The 20,619-nt window shown below is 45.5% G+C and overlaps 1 protein-coding gene across 1 annotated transcript in view; it reads left to right on the top strand.

Moving 5' to 3' along the window:
• LOC111972906 (protein enabled homolog) overlaps positions 1 to 20,619 on the top strand; it is a 100,116-nt gene that overhangs the window by 30,592 nt on the left and 48,905 nt on the right. Inside the window, exon 3 of the mRNA XM_070446764.1 lies at positions 2,949 to 3,132. Within this exon, the coding sequence (XP_070302865.1) occupies positions 2,949 to 3,132 (184 nt within the window). The remainder of the gene's footprint in view (positions 1 to 2,948; positions 3,133 to 20,619) is intronic.

Here is a 20,619-nt window from a genome sequence, read left to right on the forward strand (position 1 = left end):
CGCTCTAAGGCTCTGCATCTCAGTGCTAGAGGCGTCACTACAGACCTTGGTTCGATTCCAGGCTGTATCACAACCGGCCGTGATTGGGAGTCCCATAGAGTGGCGCACAATTGGCACAGCATCGTTAGGGTTTGGCAGGGGTAGGCCGTCATTGTAAATAAGAATTTGCTCTTAACTGACTTGCCTAGTTAAATCATTTTRTTTTTTATTAAGTACTTTCTACCATAATGAGGGCCAGTAAATCCAGGAAGTTTGGAATCCCAGTGCAGCACCTCGCTCCCCTCAGAGAACTTCCACCACAGAGGGCAGTTAAGGATGACATTAAACCCAGCCCTGATGCAGGGTGTCAAGTAATATTTCACTCTTGATGTTTTTCTTTCTTTGAAGACTTTATTAAAAAACACTCAGTAGTCGCTATTTGTTCCCCCTGAAGCAATAAACCCTGACCACTTTTTAAGAATCTAATTTAGAGTTCCTACCCCCCATTAACTTTGAAGGTCTTATTTCTGGAATGCCTGACCCTGTTCCGCCTGTCTATTACTTCATGTAGAGCAGCAAACTGGAGCAGAAGGATTTAACGCAGTGGAAAAACCTCAATGTTATTGGTTTCATTTTACCAATCCAATAAAAAGCTATTGCTGGCCCTCTCCTTCTCTTGGTCTCACACTTGTCCTTACAATTGCTGTAGACCTATAATGTGTGTGAAGGACAATTTGATGTAGATATCCAAAAACAGACGTCACAGTTTCTAAGTACTGATCCAATAGTCTCATTCCTGTGATGAGTGAAGTGTCTATAGTGTCTATAGTGTCTATAGTGCAGTGTCTCCAGAGTAGGAAGGTCTTGCTGTTGTTTCTACAGCCGCTAAGCGTCGCAGAATTCAAACCCTCAAGTCCCTGCAATGTCTTGTGATGGATGAGTACTGCACATAGACCCCAGGAGTGTGTGTGTGTGTGTGTGTGTGTGCGCACAGTCACGGGAGGTTGTTTGTCCGCTGACACTGTATGACGGCGAGGCGTGACTGAGAATCCATCTAACACACAGCGTTTCTCCTGTAGGAGAGGGCGAGGGAGTGCTCGCCGGTCGGCATGTGCTTCATCAGCAATCCCAGAACCCTCTCTGTCTTCTCCCTGACGTCTCCCATCCCGTGGGAAGAGAGGAGGATAGGTCATTACGAGGCCTTGCTCTCCTGCTGTTGTTGTTTGTTTCAACACAATGGGAAAGGTCCTTCACGCCACCCCTATAGACACTCACAGCGACATGTGTCCTCAACATGTAGGAGGGACTTGACTGTTCTTACAACTGGGTTCAGATGATCCTTGGACTCCATGGAWAGGTCACGTTGACACCCTGTTGTGGGTTCATAGCAGCAAACTGGTTAGTAGCGCAAGGACCACTAAAGGCTTAACGAACACAGACCTGATGTAGGATTTCTGTTGTCTTCTTCATTCTCTACTTAGTAAGTCAATAAGCTGATCATGAATGGAGATGTTTTTATATTGCATCATAACTCTTTTAATAAGACTTTAATCCGACAGCAATCCTGATGCATGTTAATTAGGCCCTCTGATGGATTTCTGGTTTCTAATTATTATGAGCAGAGATTTGCAACACTACACACACCGCACTGTGTGATTAATATTGATGTGATAATTGACTTATCTAAAATGAGACGGTATGGAGGCAAGACGTGTGAAGATTTGATGCTGCTTATTATTATTCGACCTATCTGCATCTGTTTAGTCCAGAGAATCGATCACAGGAAGATACACTATCTATCTGGAGTGTTGAGGCGTTGGCTTGTCATGGTCATTTCAACTCATCTATATGAAACACACGTATGATGGCTGAAGTTGAAACTAGTTGGTTTAAAATCATCATCAATCAAAAGATAATGAATAGGCGCAATATACTTTGCACATTTCAGATTATTCTTCAATTTATGCATCTTTATTAGACTGTAAGGTAGCAATATACTGTGGCATACTTTCCCCTTTGCACTGACTCTTTCAACTGCTGACTGCAGCAGTGAAATCTGTAGCCTAGGCCTTGAATACTGCTCAGAGCCTGACTAGCCTGAAGAACTAACGGAGTTCCGGAGTGTTTCTTGGCTGGGGTACAGTACTGCTGATTTCTGATAGAGGCTAGATTAACTATATGTGTTATACGCCGTTCCTCTACTGTTCCTCTGTCTCTAACTGGAGTTGAACCGACAGCCTGTTTGTTTTCTCTGCTCTGTTGTGTGCCCCAGTGTGCTCATCAACAAGAAATGAGAGAACAGATTATGTAAATCTCTGGCCTGGCCGCCCAGAGGAAAAATAAATCTAGTAACCAACACATCTTCACTTTCAAGAGCCAAAGGAATGTTCAATTCAATTCTAGATATTTAAAATAAACGTGGTGCGGATATTATAGGTATTTTTTCCACAGCTTTCGCCAACCCTAACATTCTAGAACTGAATAACTATCTTGATCCTCAAGCTGCGAATGATTGCTTGGGAGCTAAACGCAGCTCATTTGATTCCCTCCATTTGTTTATGAACGGTGTGCTCATGTTTCTCTGACCTGAAGACTGACACAGCGTTTCTTCTTGGTCATATGCCAAAGTGATTAAATAACCACATATTTAACATTTCAAGGTGGTAGTGAGGTAGTGAGTGTGGCGGTTCTTAAGTGCTTTTAGACTGACTGAGGTGTATTAGCTGTAATGAATGACTCACTTTATAGAGTAGACCTATCATGTGCTCTAGAAAGCTGCATTTCCTGTTATCATGATAAACGTGTTCTGAGCAACACAGTTCTTTCTGTGCTTCAGAAAAGCTGTCTCATACCATCTCACCTCTCCTTCGCCCCATAAGTGCGCTAAACTTGTTTTGAGCAACACAAATAGTCCTTTCAGTACTTCAGAATAAACCATGTCACCCCCCTCTCCCTCTCTCCTTCTCCAGGTGGTAATAAACTGTGCCATTCCCAAGGGGCTCAAGTACAACCAGGCCACACAGACCTTCCACCAGTGGCGCGATGCCAGGCAGGTCTACGGACTCAACTTTGGCAGCAAGGAGGATGCCAACGTTTTCGCCAGTGCCATGATGCATGCCCTGGAGGTGCTCAACTCTCAGGACACAGGTGCAGGTAAGCTCCACTGACTGACAGGAAGACTGCTGTAAAGACCTGAGAGATCCATCCAGCTGTCTGTGGGGTTTTAACAAATGAGAGGTGGTCTTGCCTGTTGCCATTCTGTTGCCTCACTCACTGCAGTGGTTGGAGTGAGAGGTGTCCTGCATGTAAAGTAGGCAGGCATGCAAACCTTATGGCTGATGTAGGAGATGGGTAWGGGTTAGGCTAGGAGGGCTTTGCTCAGACACACAGCTGGTTAACCCCCTTACGCTTGTGAAAAGTGGCTTATATGGACGGGGCCAAATTGAAATGATTCTAACAGAAGAAGTATAAAAAGCATTTGCATGACCATGGTAGCAATTGAAAGAGAACACTTTGGAGGTCATGGGGAAATTATCAGGCCGAAGGTGAGGACAAAACAGTTKATCTGGCACAAGACTGAATCCAAACACTAAACCGTTGATTTCATGTGCCTTTTTAAGTTTACTGTACTTTTCACAGCGTTTGTCAATAATGAAATCTGCAAATACTCTGGATACATTCAGTAACATAATAAGAATATTCATTGACATTTTGGAGTAGGTGCAAGATAAGAAAAAATGATTACAAYGCTTTGAGTGAGAGATCACCTCTCCCCACCCTCACACAATTGCTGCTTACGCAATCCCAAAACGTTCTATTATACATCTGGGTCAGGTGGGCTTCATTTGAAAGATTATTCTATTGCCAACATGGCTAGCTAAGTTATAAAATATTATCTTGCCGTGTTAGGCTTTCGAAAGGCACTTCAGACAAACCGAATGTAATGTTGGTGCACATAGAATAGAGTCATGAGTGCATTCAAGTGCGTGTTGCGCAGCTACTTTTCTTCACAATACGACAAACACTCATTCTGTTTAGAAAAACCCACAGTATAACACGTGTCCTTGTAACTGTGGATCAACCATAAATGTTGATAACAAATGACATGAGTTTTCAAATATAGAAATGTGATGTGCACATTTGGARTCATGGATGTGTGGTTTGATTGTATGACATCAAATCAGTATTAATTATAATACTCAACGTCTCATCTTTCAGATCAACTCCTCTCGATTTACAGCATTTCCCACTCGGTCAACAACTATGTGCAAAAGTAGCCCAATCAGTGGGAGGGATGGGGGCATCTTGTTGCGCGGTGCTCAACTTTATAACGACTGTCAGTTATAACCCATACAGTGCTGTGAACCGGAGACCCTGGTTGCATTCCAAACACGTAAAAGACACACCCTCCTCCACTTACCCTCGCATTATGCCCTTGGGGGAATCCCTGTGGCTATCTTTGCCGTCGGTCCAAACAATTAGCGAAGCAAGGGAAGTTGGCAATGTAAGCCCCTCAGCCATCGTTTGTGATAGTGTGCGAGTGTACAATTATGTTCACTCCAGGGCCTGAAACTCCCCATAATTAAATTGGCGATGATTATACATCTGCTAAGAAAAGGCCAACATAAATATGGAGAAGTCAACATACAAGTGTAAGTAAAAACAAATGTAAATAAGTGCAACTAATCCACATGACCGCACAAACACGTCTCGTAAAAGTAAATATGTTTTTGTAWGCTTAGCTTTTGGAAACGTTCGCTAGCTCATACAACTTTCCCTGACGTTACACATGATCATTTTTCCGATTTACCAGATATCGTCGGATGGCTAGTTTTCGATGTCTGCGGATGCATTTTCTTCTAGCCAAAATATGAAATGCAATTGTAATTGACTGGAGCGCATATAAAGCACACACAACAGCTATTGGTGGTTCCATGATGACTGAAAACACAACCGTGGGATGAACAAGTGACGAATTTCCGGGCAAGAGCGGTCCATTTAAAATTCATTCATTCCTCCCTCGCCCTGCAAGAGTCAACTCATCATACGTCATGATATGTGATCAGAGGTGTCCACTTAATTTGAGGGCTGAGGGGAGAGGGTGTGTCTTGCATGTTTGGAATACAGACCCTGAGCTCTAACCAATGTTCCCTCTAAACTGCACACGGGCGCTCAGTAGACCCGAGACTGCCTCGCAGCTCCCATTGGACTGCTGTGCAGAATAAATACTGTCAGCCCACGGAGAGAAGCACGAGGTTGAACTTCACTCAACTTTCTAGAGTTTTCCCTGTTAACACGATCAACGTTTCCCTTTACTGGGGCATTTGTGATCAAATCAACGCAATTTGGACACTTTCAAATTTATTTATAAAGCCCTTCTTACATCAGCTGATATCTCAAAGTGCTGTACAGAAACCCAGCATAAACCCCCAAACAGCAAGCAATGCAGGTGTAGAAGCACGTGGCTAGGAAAAACTCCCTAGAAAGGCCAGAACCTAGGAAGAAACCTAGAGAGGAACCAGGCTATGAGGGGTGGCCAGTCCTCTTCTGACTGTGCCGGGTGGAGATTATAACAGAACATGGCCAAGATGTTCAAATGTTCATAGATGACCAGCAGGGTCAAATAATAATAATCACAGTAGTTGTAGAGGGTGCAACAGGTCAGCACCTCAGGAGTAAATGTCAGTTGGCTTTTCATAGCCGATTATTCAGAGTATCTCTACCGCTCCTGCTGTCTGTAGAGAGTTGAAAACAGCAGGTCTGGGACAGGTAGCACGTCTGGTGAACAGGTCAGGGTTCCATAGCCGCAGGCAGAACAGTTGAAACTGGAGCAGCAGCACGGCCAGGTGGACTGGGGACAGCAAGGAGTAATCAGGCCAGGTAGTCCTGAGGCATGGTCCTAGGGCTCAGGTCCTCCGAGAGAGAGAATGAAAGAAAGAAAGAAAGAAAGGAAGAAAGAAAGAAAGAAAGAAAGAGAGAGAACTAGAGAGAGCATACTTAAATTCACACAGGACACCGGATAAGACAGGAGAAATACCCCAGATATAACAGACTGACCTTAGCCCCCCGACACATAAACTACTGCAGCATAAATACTGGAGGCTGAGACAGGAAGGGTCGGGAGACACTGTGGCCCCTTCCGACGATACCCCCGGACAGGGCCAAACAGGCAGGATATAACCCCACTCACTTTTTCAAAGCACAGCCCCCACACCACCAGAGGGATATCTTCAACCACCAACTTACCATCCTGAGACAAGGCCGAGTATAGCCCACAAAGATCTCCATCACGGCACAACCCAAGGGGGGGCGCCAACCCAGACAGGAAGATCACGTCAGTGACTCAACCCACTCAAGTGACGCACCCCTCCTAGGGACGGCATGGAAGAGCACCAGTAAGCCAGTGACTCAGCCCCTGTAATAGGGTTAGAGGCAGAGAATCCCAGTGGASAGAGGGGAACCGGCCAGGCAGAGARYGCAAGGGCGGTTCSTTGRTCCAGTGCCTTTCCWTTCACCTTCACACTCCTGGGCCAGACTACACTCAATCATAGGACCTACTGAAGAGATGAGTCTTCAATAAAGACTTAAATGTTGAGACCGAGTCTGCGTCTCTCACATGGGTGGGCAGACCATTCCATAAAAATTGAGCTCTATAGGAGAAAGCCCTGCCTCCAGCTGTTTGCTTAGAATTTCTAGGGACAGTAAGGAGGCCTGCGTCTTGTGACCGTAGCGTACGTGTAGGTATGTACAGCAGGACCAAATCAGAAAGATAGGTAGGAGCAAGCCCATGTAATTCTTTGTAGGCTAGCAGTAAAACCTTGAAATCAGCCCATGCCTTAACAGGAAGCCAGTGTAGAGAGGCTAGCACTGGAGTAATATGATCAATTTTTTGGGGTTCTAGTCAAGATTCTAGCAGCCGTGTTTAGCACTAACTGAAGTTTATTTGGTGCTTTATCCGGGTAGCCGGAAAGTAGAGCATTGCAGTAGTCTAACGTAGAAGTGACAAAAGCATGGATACATTTTTCTGCATCATTTTTGGACAGAAAGTTTCTGATTTTTGCAATGTCCTTGAAACAGTCTTGATATGTTCGTCAAAAGAGAGATCAGGGTCCAGAGTAACGTCGAGGTCCTTCACAGTTTTATTTGAGACGACTGTACAACCATCAAGATTAATTGTCAGATTCAACAGAAGATCTCTTTGTTTCTTGGGACCTAGAACAAGCATCTCTGTTTTGTCCGAGTTTAAAAGTAGAAAATGTGCAGCCATCCACTTCTTTATGTCTGAAACACAGGCTTCCAGCGAGGGCAATTTTGTTTCATCGAAATGTACAGCTGTGTGTCATCCGCATAGCAGTGAAAGTTAACATTATGTTTCCGAATGACATCACCAAGAGGTAAAATATATAGTGAAAACAATAGTGGTCCTAAAACGGAACCTTGAGAAACACCGAACTTTACAGTTGATTTGTCAGAGGACAAACCATCCACAGAGACAAACTGATATCTTTCCGACAGATAAGATCTAAACCAGGCCAGAACTTGTCCGAGTAGACCAATTTGGGTTTCCAATCTCTCCAAAAGAATGTGGAGATTTCAATGCAACATGCTGAAGAAAAAAAATACCATGCAAGAGATTTTGTTGTAGAACGCATCAAAGTAAGATTATTTTGCACGCATGACTTGCTTCCTACAAGAGCACATAACGTGTACATTTCTAGACATCTATGAAAAGAGTCAGGTATAGAGTTTTTTAAATTTCTTAATGGGGTAGTGTTGTATTTTGAGACAGTCTTGAATAAGCTAAGAAGCCAATAGGCAGAGGGTAGCATATTTTTTTCTGATTCTCTGTAATAATAGTGTGGGAATAATGCATATTTTTTTGTAAAGTGGTTTCTTGCATCAAACACAGCACAATTTTCAGTCACCTCCTTCTCTGAAGGACAAGTGGATAAACAGGTTAATGTCAAGCCCTTCATGYTTTTGTTGAATTTTTCAGTCTCATGGAATGTAGGCCTACATTGAACACCACACATTGGCTGATACTGTAGGATAGAACAGCTATTTCCATGTTACAATGTTATGGGATGTATTCTCTCCATTGTTTTTTATGGTAGGCCACTCTGACAGGCCTACAATATGATCAAATAGCCACAGTAGCCTATTAGCCACTGTTAAAACTATAACTTAAACAGGTACAGCCTCGGTGTTCACAGTAAACACGCGTTGGAAGTTGCACAGAATTTTCACAACATTGAAGTTTGCACYCAGCAGACCTGAAATTTGCCCAATGCCAAGAAAAATTTGAGGGAACATTGGCTCTAATGTCATGTATAGCATGTTACTGTACAGCAACTGGGTTCCAATTTAGGCGTTTATCAATGACAATCTGCCATTTTCAACCTGTATATAGTGGAAAGGGTTAACGTGACTAGGTATTTGGGCAGGACCCAAGAGTTAGAGAGATGCCGAAACCCTCTATGAGTGTGTTATCAAACGCTGTTTATCATTCATATCACACTTGAGCATAACACTAAAACTGCAGTACTTGGCCAGACATTTTACAAAGGCACTTTCATGTTTGAGCGTTTAAAGTCCACACAGATGACTCATCAAGGTTTTACCTGACTTTGCTGAATTTTTTGCTTCACTAAGCTGAAAAAATGACATTTGCGTATATTTCTCTTTCAACCACTGTTTATATTCGTTTGGCAGAATAACTCTTTTGTCCTCAGTAGAGTGAGGTCATATGTTTAGTGAGGACCTGCTCCGGCCTGCTCTTGTAAAATTTGATGTAATTAGTCGTTCTGATGTGTGTCTTGGCGGGTAGTGGTCAGAGTGTGATAGGGGAACTCTGGTATGCTTCAAGTTTTGTCACGTGCACAAGTACTCGGGACGGGACGATACCAATATCACTACTGTGGCAAGGAAACAAATCACGAAGCAGATTTAACTTCTTCAGGAAAATAGCCCAAATGTTGGAAACAAACATGTTGTCGTCATTATGTTGTCATCCAYAGTCACATTTATTTTCCAAGCTATAGAACGCAATATTTTACATACAGTAGGTTTTTAAAGTACCAAAGAGTTTAGTCTACTTGGTGTTTTTGTTTTTCCCATGGAAAAAATATTGTGTCTATCTATCTATCTGCTCTAACAAGTAAAGTGAAATGCCTTTCTTGCAAGTTCTTTCCCAGCAATGCATTAATCAATATCAGTAGTACTATAAAATAAAGTAGAACAAAAACACACAAGAAATAAGAATTGGACGAGTAAGTAAGCTATACTATATATAAGTATTTGGACACCCCTTCAAATGAGTGGAGTCGGCTATTTCAGCCACAGCCGTTGCTGACAGGTGTATCAAATCCAGCACAAAACCATGCAATCTCCACAGKCAAACATTGGCAGTAGAATGMCCTTACTGAAGAGCTCAGTGACTTTTGARGTGACACCGTCATAGGATGCCACCTTTCCAACAAGTCAGTTCTTCATATTTCTGCCCTGCTAGAGCTGCCCTGGTCAACTGTAAGTGCTGTTATTGTGAAGTGGAAGTGTCTAGGAGCATCAATCTCACAGAACGGGACTGCTGATTCCATATGTTATTTCATAGTTTTGATGTCTTCACTATTATTGTACAATGTAAAAATTAAGAAAAACCCTTGAATGAGTAGGTGTGTCCAAACTTTTGACTGGTACTGTAGATCCTCTCCACGTCACCTGGTAGGAGCGGCCTGCCAGATAGGATGCAATCCAACAGTGTGCAGAGCCTGAGACATCCAGCCCTTAGAGGGTGGAGAGGAGGATCTAATGGTTCACGGTGTCGAAAGCGGAGAATAGATCAAGGACAGCCTCTGTGACAGAGGAGAGGAGTCTCGGTTGAGAGACCTGTCTTGAAGCCTGATTGGTTAGAGTTAAGAAGATGGTCTCTGAAAGAGATGAGAGAGTTGGTCAGAGAACGTACGCTATAGGGCCTCCCGTGTGGCACAGCGGTCTAAGGCACTGCAGGGCTTGAGACGTCACTACAGATCCGGTTCGATCCCGGGCTTTGACGCAGCCGGCCGCAACCAGGAGACACATTTGGCCCAGCATCGTCCGGGTTAGGCGAGGGTTTGGATGGCCGGGATGTCCTTGTCCCATCTAGCGACTCCTGTGACAAGCCGGGTTGCATGCATGCTGACGAGGTCGCCAGTTGTACGGGGTCTACTCCAACACATTGGTGCGGCTGGCTTCCAGGTTAAGCAAGCAGTATGTCAAGCAGTGCCGCTTGGTGGGTCGTGTTTCGGAGGACGTATGGCTCTCGACATTAGCCTCTCCCGAGTCCGTACAGGAGTTGCAGCGATGGGACAAGACTAGCTACCACTTGGATATCACGAAAAAGGGGTAAAACAAAAAAAGACTGCATGTTCAAGTGTTTTGGGAAAAAAAGAAAGAAGGGATACCGGTCTGTAGTTGACCTCAGAGGGGTCGYCTGTTGTTTTTTGAGGAGGGGAGCAACTCTGGCTATTTTGAAGTCAGAGTGGACGCAGCCAGTGGTCAGGAATGGGAGAAAGTCTCCAGAGATGGTCTGGATAAGGGGATGGGGTTGAGCAGGCAGGTTTGTCGGGCAGCCAGACAAGGTGTCAAGCTCATTGAGGAAGACTCTACCGTTATGGGTTTCATTAGGTCAAATTTAATATGAATAACCAGGCCTTGAATCTTGAGCCTTGTTAGTCTAGTGCCCTTAACGGGTTGGCTGAGATATAGTGTAACGGGTTGCAGTCTACCACCCATAAAGGGTTATCTGAGGTATTGTGCTTTGGACATGCTTTTATGATCATATGATTGAGGTCCTTGTGAATCAGATGTAAAAAGAACTGGAATCAAATGCGAGTTTTACCTAAGGGCCTTGGCTCCCGCTGAGACTTTCACCTCAGCCGCCGTGATCGAAGTTAACAGACGTGAACGTGGCAACCTTGAATTGGGTGTAGTTTCTTCCCTCTAAAGTTTCAACTTAATGGTTTCCACCTCAGCAACTTATCTTACATTTCCATTTCCAGCAGTCTGTGCTGCGCCAAGCCCATAGAGTAACCTCAGACAGAGAGGCCTTAGAACAGACTGAGATTATGCTGCTTGTCTGCACTCCCTTATATTCATTTGTGGACTATCCTGAGTAATATCCACACAGTGGATTTGGTGCTATTTCTCAATGAGGGATTGGCTGTTTTGGACGTGTGTGTTTTTGTTGTAGAGAGGCTTGGTAGGATGGTTGCAGAGCAGGCTTGGTAGGATGGTTGCAGAGCAGGCTTGGTAGGATGGTTGCAGAGCAGGCTCGGTAGGATGGTTGCAGAGCAGGCTCGGTTAGGATGTTGCAGAGCAGGCTCGGTAGGATGGTTGCAGAGCAGGCTCGTAGGATGGTTGCAGAGCAGGCTCGGTAGGATGGTTGCAGAGCAGGCTCGGTAGGATGGTTGCAGAGCAGGCTCGGTAGGATGGTTGCAGAGCAGGCTCGGTAGGATGGTTGCAGAGCAGGCTCGGGAGCGATGGTTGCAGAGCAGGCTCGGTAGGATGGTTGCAGAGCAGGCTCGGTAGGATGGTTGCAGAGCAGGCTTGGATCTTCTGCCATTTGAAAGGATCCGACGGTGGTTGTGTTTCAAAGTGTGTTTTCTGTTCAGTGTCACTGTCATAAACACATAGCAGCAGCCACAGCTCTGAGTGCAGTCACTCTATTTCAGTGTCCTTGTCAAGGTGTTTGGAACATGACTGACTGAAGGTCAGAAGATGGTTTGACCAACTTTGTATGAATTAATCCAGGTTTAACACAGTTGATAAGGGAACGCTGAACATTGAATAGCCTAGCTGCTGATAACATTATGCCCCTCTGCCTCTCTCCCTGTCCTTCATCTCTTTGTCCCTGACTAGACCATTTCCTGTTTACCCCCCTGTTTACCCCTTCTAGCCCTTATCTCTCTCTGAGGCTGGATGCTTGGTTCTCACTGCTCTCTAATYGCCTGTGTTAATAACCTGATAGTAATGTGCTTGATTATGGAAATTGTTTTAATGAGGCATTCTCCAGTGTTGTGGGTGTTATCACACTGTCAGAGCCTGGTGCAGCCTGCTGCTGACAGGAGGAGACCATGGGGGCTGCTGGAACTTTGAAGGAGTCTATAAGGATATCCTCAATGTGTGTGAGAGAGTGGGGATGTTTCTGCCTTCTCCATTTCCCCTGTCTGTCTGTTTGCAACAATGTTTGTAATGTGAGCTGTCTTAACCAAGGACTTTTTGCCTCATCAGGCCCCCCCGGGCTAGGCTTTGGGATACAGAGCGTGTTAGCCTGGCCTTAACAAAGCCCTACCAGGCTGACAGAGGGGAGGCGAAGTCCGATTGGACACTTTAATTGGCCCTGCCTCAGTCAAAGTTCCATTGTGTTGAGTAAGCTGTTTACAGCAGCATACTCCAGCATGGGGCTGGGACTGACTAGATGGGGCTACAGRGACCACTGAGGACTGGAACAGGTTACAGCTGAGGTACAGCAACCCTGTTTGTGAGCAACTTTATTTGAGGACTGTGGTTGAGATATGGATCTGATTCTCTGCTCTTCTCTACCCCCTGTTGGTCGTACATAGAACTGCACCCAGAAGCAGTGACTACTAGAGGGTTTAACACCCCAGTGTTTTCTACAGTATATTCTTATCATCCTAGGTGATGATACTCCTATTCTAATAGGTGTCCCTTTTAGACGTGATAAGCCTTCAATGACACATGCGGCTCAACATCATTCACTCCCAGACTGGGTGATCGTCATCGGACAAGAGAGGAATGGAGTCACCAGTCAATCTTTTTACAAGACTTGTTATTTATTTCACTGCTGGCTAAATCCAGTATTGACATGGTTGACTGAGGCCTCTGCTGCTGTGGTCTATGTTTGAGTCTCTGGTCATGCAGGCTGAATGTAGATGCAGCTGCTGTCTGTTCTGTTGCGTACACTGCACTAATGCCATTAATTAGTAACCTGCCTAAATGACTACCGACCCGTAGTGCTCACGTCTGTAGCCATCAAGTGCTTTGAAAGGCAGGTCATGGCTCACATCAACACCATTATCCCATAAACCCTAGACCCGCTCCAAGATCCACAGATGACGCAATCTCTATTGCACTCCACACTGCCCTTTCCTACCTGGACAAAAGGAACACCTATGTGAGAATGCTATTCATTGACTACAGCTCAGCATTCAACACCATAGTACCCTTAAAGCTCATCAATAAGCTAAGGACCCTGGGACTAAACATCTAACTCTGCAACTGGATCCTGGACTTCCTGACGGGCCGCCCCCAGGTGGTAAGGTTAGGGAACAACACATCCACCACGCTGATCCTCAACACAGGGGCCCCCAAGGGGTGCGTGCTCAGTCCCCTCCTGTACTCCCTGTTCACTCATGACTACACGGCCAGGCATGACTCCAACACCACCATTAAGTTTGCCTGATCACCGACAACGACGAGACAGCCTATAGGGTGGAGGTCAGAGAACTGGCAGTGTTGTGCCAGGGCAACAACCTCTCCCTCAATGTGATCAAGACTAAGGAGATGATTGTGGACTACAGAAAAAGGAGGACCGAGCACGCCCTCATTCTCATCGACGGAGCTGTAGTGGAGCAGGTTGAGAGCTTCCTTGGTATCCACATCACCAACAAACTAATGGTCCAATCACAGCAAGACAGTCGTGAAGAGGGCACGACAAAACCTATTCCCCCTCAGGAGACTGAAAAGATTTGGCATGGGTCCTCAGATCTTCAAAAGGTTCTACAGCTGCACCATCAAGAGCATCTGTACTGGTTGCATCCCTGCTTGGTATGGGAACTGCTCGGCCTTCGAACCGCAAGTCACTACAGAGTTTAGTATGTACTGTACAGTACATCACTGGGTCCAAGCTTCCTGCCATCCAGGACCTCTATACCAGGCGGTGTCAGAGGAAGGCCCTAAAAATTGTCAAAGACTCCAGCTACCCTAGTCATAGACTGTTCTCTCTGCTACCGCATGGCAAGCGGTACCGGAGCGCCAAGTCTAAGTCCAAGAGGCTTCTAAACAGCGTCTACCCCCAAGCCATAAGACTCCTGAACCCAGACTATTTGCATCGCCCCCCACCCCCCTTTTACACTACTGCTACTCTATGTTATTATCTATGCATACCCACTTTAATAACTACCTACATGTACATATTACCTCAATTACCTCGACTAACCGGTGCCCACGCACATTGACTCTGTACCAGTATCCCCTGTATATAGCCTCGTTATTGTTATTTTACTGCTGGTCTTTAATTACTTGTTATGCTACTTTTATTTCTTAATCGTATTTTTTAAACTGCATTGTTGGTTAAGGGCTTGTAAGTAAGCGTTTCACTGTAAGGTCTACACCTGTGGTATTCGGCACATGTGACTAATACAATTTGATTTGATTAATCCTGCCGCTCCATTGTTCCTCCATATGCTTTTAAGTTATATACCCCTTAGGGCCCTCAGGTTCTCTGGAACTGGCCTTTAACTCTCCCAAAGCCTAGGACCAGAAGGCATGGACAGGCAGCCTTTAGTGATTATGCCCCCAGCCTCTGGAATAGCCTGCCAGAGAACCTGAAACTGTGGACATATTTAAAACAGATCTTACAACACATATTTTTAGCGTTGCTTCTCCTTAGGGTGCTTTTTAGTAGTTCAGTTTGTGTCACTCTTTGGTTTTGTACCTTAGGTTTGTTGTGTAGTAAATATCTCAGTTTTTATTTTCATTGTTTTGTATTCGTTTTTTCCTGTAAAGCACGTTGCGTTGCAATCTGAAATGAGCTGTATAAATAAAGCTTGATTTGATTAGGAACACTGTCACTGCTGCTTGGGAGGGAGGAGAGAAACAGAGGATGATGTTTGTGATATGAGAACTGAGGATGATCAACAACATTGTAGTTACTCCATAATATTAACCTAAATGACAGAGGGAAAAGAAGGAAGCCTGTACAGAATAAAAATATTCCAAAACATGCATCCTGTTTGCAAAAAGGCACTTAAGTAATACTGCAAAAAAATGCTTTTTGTCCTGAATAGAAAGCGTTATGTTTGGGGCAAACACAACACATTACTGAGTACCACTCTTCATATTTTAAAGCATGGTGGTGGCTGCATCATGTTATGGGTATGCTTGTCATCGGCAAGGACAAGGGAGTTTTTCTAGGATAAAAATAAACAGAATGGAGCTGAGCACAGGCAACATCCTATAGGAAAACCTGGTGCACTCTGATTTCCAACACACTGGGTGATGTATTCACATTTCAGCAGCACAATAACCTAAAACACAAGGCCAAATCTACACTGGAGTTGCTTACCAAGATGACATGAAATGTTCCTGAGTGGCCTATTTAGTTTTGACTTACAAATCTATGGTAAGTCTTGAAAATTGACGTCTAGCAATGATCAACAATCAACTTGACAGAGCTTAAAGAATTTTTAAAATAGTAATGGGCAAGTAATGTACAATCCAGGTGTGCAAAGCTCTTAGAGACTTACCCAGAAAGACAGCTGTAATCACCTCCAAAAGAGCTTCTACAAAGCATTGACTCAGGAGTGTGAATACTAGTGTGAATGAGATATTTCATTTTCAATAAATTTGCCAAAATATCTAAAAACATGTTTTCACTTTGATTACGGGGTATTGTTTGTAGATGGGTGAGAAGAAAAATAATATTTAATCCATTTTGAATTCAAGCTGTGAAATAAGTCAAGAGGTAATGAATACTTCCTGAAGGCTCTGTATATCCCTGGAGCCTCTACGGTCTCTACAGTAGCTTGTCTAATTTTAGCAGAGTGAAATGTGTGCCTTGGAATCACATGGCAGGCAGTCGGCGCTAGGCTGGTTAGTGTGACGCTGACACAGGAGCTGTGTGCTCACCGTGCTGCTACTGTCTGAGACTCAGGCATGTGGGCTTTTCTAAAATGTCTGTTGCCGCCTTCCCTCCCAGTCAGATAACACACTGGACCACTGGGCAGAGAAGGGATGATCTGCTGGAGGTCAGGGTCAGGGAGGTCGGGGGTTAAATGTAATGGTTGCTCTGTATAGGGCCTGTGACAAGGTGGTGTAGCCTGCTGACAGACATGAGTGCATAATCTAACTATGAGCTGTCTGTGTGGAAATGCTTAAAGGCCCACTGCAGTAAAAAACGAGATTCTTCTGTGTTTTATATATATTTCCACACTGAGGTTGGAATAATACTGTGAAATTGTGAAAATGATAATGCCATTTTAATTTAAGAGCTGTTTGAAAAGACTGCCTGTAATTTCTGCCTGTTTTGGTTGGATGTAGGCTTGCCTGGTGAATTAGTTAATAGACCAATAAGAAAGKGTTCCACACCTCTCTGCAATAACAGCTAGTTTTCAGTTTTCCCCTCCCCATTCAAACCACTCCCAGACAGTCCTAGAAAAAAATCTTGCTTGAGCAATTGCTCATTTCTTTTTGACCATTTTAATTTAAAACTATCACAGTAAGGTACTTAATTGTTAGCCAGAAATGATTTGATATCAAGTTACAAATGGTCGTATTGGACATTTTTTTATGTGGGATTTGGTTTACACAGAAACCAGCTAGACCACACCTTGGCAGACCTCACCTATTCTGCTTCTCGAGTCCCAGGTGCTGTGAACTGAGCCGTTGTCAGAACAGGACAGCAACAGCATTGGTGTGTTTTTTCTCTTCCTCTTTGCCATGAAGGAATGTGTGTGTGTGCACCAGGACAAAGGAGCGGTTACCATCGGAGACAAGGCGGTGTTTGTTGTCTGGTGAGGCCATGTGAAGTTTGGTAATACACGTCAGTGGGGTGACTGATGAGGGGTTAAGTCTGATGGAGGTCTGTGACCCTCCTCCGGTCACACCAAAGCAACCGTCTTCTCCCCATGTCTAGGTCCAACATTAAACCCTAACTTCAAAGCTGGAATCCTTAGCATGGAAACCACCACGCTACTTCAAACAACATTATTTCCCCCCTCGAACATCACTGAACATCACTGAACATCATTGAACATCATTGCACACATGATAGAACAGCAGACTATGTACCCCGATTTTCTTTTTTTACCATGAAGCTCATCTCCTCGGTTTAAAAAACAAAACAATAACAAATGCACCTGGCGCTGTTTCACCTTATGCAGATCTKAGCTTTAACATGCGTGACCATCCCTATGTATAAAGTCAGTCTGCTGGTAAATGTTTTGGACAGTAGCTGACCTTAGTTCTGGGCTGTGACCTGAGGTCACTCTGTGATTGGTCAGTCATGTCCAGTAACCCATAGAAGCCCATACAGACAGACATACAGCCGTCCTCTGTTGGACTCCTCTCTGTTCTCCTAAAATGGGTAAAAGAGGACAGGACTGAAGGGATGGTCAGGCCGCTGGACGCCTGTCGGTGTTGTGGTCTGGCTGTAATCCCCTCCTTTTCATCTGGTTGTGGACAGATTGATATATAGAGAGAAGAGAAAGGAGGCAGTGTGTGAGAGAAAGGGCCATGTAAGGCTACAAAACACAAGTTAGAAGGCGGAGGGACAGTGTTTTTCAGTCAACTCCACAGCTTCTGTTTGGACCTTCATTTTGACAGACGCCCGTCTGTGCCCTGGGACAAACAGCTGAACACACACTGACTCTACACAGTGGGGTCCCTCTCTTTATGAGTCCCCTGGCCCCCCTAAACCACCACCCGTGCTGCCCCCGTTCTGCCCTCTACAGCCCTAGCAACACAACCCAGCATGGTGTCAGGGATCAGGGGTAGATTCATCGACGTGCATCTTTGTGGTATTAATACCGTGTTGTGATGGCCTGTTGACAGAGAAGAATACAGAGCGAGTATGCCTTTTACCATGACCTCATCAGTGTGTGAGAACAACACAGGAGCAGGGCTGACTGATAGCCTTTTTTTGAGCCTTTACAGCCCGTCTCGGTGGCATGTTCAAGTAGTTGAATATTGGAATGTATTTGAAAATACTCAAATGCACTCAAACTCCCATGCATTTAACCTAAGTATTTGAAAATAGTATTTGAAAATACTTTCAAGTACAATTTGGTCGAATATTTGGTTTGTACAAATAACCATTCAAATACTCAAAAACAAATAAAACAAGATTTAAATAACAAATACTCAAATACATGTATTTATACCCAGGTCTGGGATGTGTGTGTGTGTGTGTGTGTGTGGCCTACACTTGCCAGGGACTCTGTCATAGAAACAAGCTGCATTCCTGAGCCAAAATGAGTTTGTTTTTGCAGCTCCAGGGACTGGCTTTGAGGGTTGCAGACAGACAGAGAAGGGGGGGTGCAGACACCGACACCTACCACAGTGTCTCAGGATGTCTGCTATGTGTTTGTTTCTTAACTCATACCACCATGTGATCCCCCTTGCATCATTTGGCCAGTAGATATGGAGGTTGATGTGACGCCCGACTGCCTGCCACACTTTTTATTGACGAGCTCATGCTCTTTGGCACCAGACTGCCATAGCCCACGCTGCTGTGAGGTTCTCCGCTAGCAGCCAGCTTGCTTCTACTAGTACTACTACTACTACTACTACTACTACTACTACTACTACTACTACTACTAATACAACTGACAGAACAGCTGCCCTGCACAGCCCAGCACAGCCCAGAGAGAGAAACCCCAGCACTGTGCCTACCAGAGACTACAACACTGTACTTATCAGGGAAGGAGACAAGAGAGGGAGAGACCAGACATCAGGAGCAGTGAGATCCAGAGAGCGAGGGCCCTTGGTGTGACCCAGCCCAGGGTTGGTGCTGTGCTGTTTGGTGCTCTACTCCCTAAGACTGCTGCCTCTAGCTCTTCTGTGAGGGGGAGAGACTGCTGCTGCTTGGTGTAGGGCTGTAGAGACAGAGGAGGAGAAGCCTCCCAGGCATCCGCAGACATGCCTGCTCCCAGAGTGAGCCGCTTCCAGCCGCAGCAGAAGATCAGTCGCGCTCAGATCATCCTCAGCAGTGAGTAGAGCTGCACCGGTAGGGTGGTGGGTGAAGGGGTTGCTGATTTGGTTGGGTATTGGTGCCATGAGGTGGAGTAGGGTGTTGTTGTATAGTGGGACAGCTGATGGGTGTAATGGGTAGGCCAGTGATGGAGGGTAAGGCTACTAAACCGCCGACAGCATGCTCTGGATCATTGCAGTAGTTGAAGAGTGCCTCTCTTATCAAGTAGTGCTAACACAAGTCTTTATGTAAATTGTATAACATTCATTTGTTATGCTCTATCCGAGGTGTCAGTGAAAACGAGGTGTTAGTTGCCTGTAGTGTAATCTACTCTAAATGCACTGTCCCCATGGGTGATGGACACAGTTCCGCCGGAAGGAACACGAGTCCTCTTATGGTTGGTCACAGATCAGTTGCTCTTTCTCCTGATTGGCTAAGCTGTGTTCCATACGTTGGTGCTCTGTAGCAACCAACAGTAAGCTTCTGGCAGAAGGAGAAAAGGCAAGGAGAGAAAGGGCAGCCTTGACCTCTGCTTCTGTGCTTGGCTGATCTTTGTAAGAAAAGAAAAATCACATCAAATTTGTTACTGAGTTTCCAAGCTGCAAAGTCAGAGACGCACAGGCTCTGTCGAGTCCACACAACCAGTACAACCCTCCAGTACTGACAGAACAGATACAGATAGGCATAGTTCTGAATGCTGGAGTGAAATTCACACACAGTTTCAAAGACTGAGTTAGCAGCCTGACAAACCCAGTGCCTGGCTGCTCCATCTCATACTCATCTCCTCAGCACCGGTGTTCAGTTAGCTCCGTTCAGCTAGCTCGGAGTGTTCAGTGCAAGCTGAGTGGTTTCGGTACAAGGCGTGCCCTGTGGAAAGCTTTGTCTCTAAATGCATGGTTACTAATCAAATTGGGAATGTCCTAACAATGCAAAACAGTTGCATTTGAAGCTGGGGTCTWGTGCTCCGTAGGGGCTGTTAGTTCCGAGGCTGGGGTCTAGTGCTCCGTAGGGGCTGTTAGTTCCGAGGCTGGGGTCTAGTGCTCCGTAGGGGCTGTTAGTTCCGAGGCTGGGGTCTAGTGCTCCGTAGGGGCTGTTAGTTCCGAGGCTGGGGTCTAGTGCTCCGTAGGGGCTGTTAGTTCCGAGGCTGGGGTCTAGTGCTCCGTAGGGGCTGTTAGTTCCGAGGCTGGGGTCTAGTGCTCCGTAGGGGCTGTTAGTTCCGAGGCTGGGGTCTAGTGCTCCGTAGGGGCTGTTAGTTCCGAGGCGTTGGCAGAGCTCCATGATGACCTCATCCATAGGTGCCAGCTGGCCTGGCCTGGTCTGGGGCTCTATAGCCCTGGTCGCCTCCCCTAACATTGTGGCTGAGCCAGAAATACAATGTTTACCTTCTCCTATGGAGGGAGGGGACCTGCGCTGTGTCTGCTTATGGCCGTAGTGTTTCCAAGCAGAGCGGCTTTTATTAGGTGATGTTACGTCAGACCTGAGCTGAGGCATCCGGCCACCTGAGCTGGCCTGGTGTCGGGTGTGTGTCAGTGGCCCTCCCTGGGGTAATGGAGATGGCAAGCTCTGCTGCTGACATCCCTGCTAAGGACAGGGGGAAGGGGGAGTAGAGGGGAGAGGTCACTGTCCTACCGTCACCTAGACCCCCTGTCTCCCCCTCTGCCCCAGAATAAGAC

Source organism: Salvelinus sp. IW2-2015, linkage group LG14 (assembly GCF_002910315.2).
Source record: "Salvelinus sp. IW2-2015 linkage group LG14, ASM291031v2, whole genome shotgun sequence".
NCBI lineage: Eukaryota > Metazoa > Chordata > Actinopteri > Salmoniformes > Salmonidae > Salvelinus > Salvelinus sp. IW2-2015.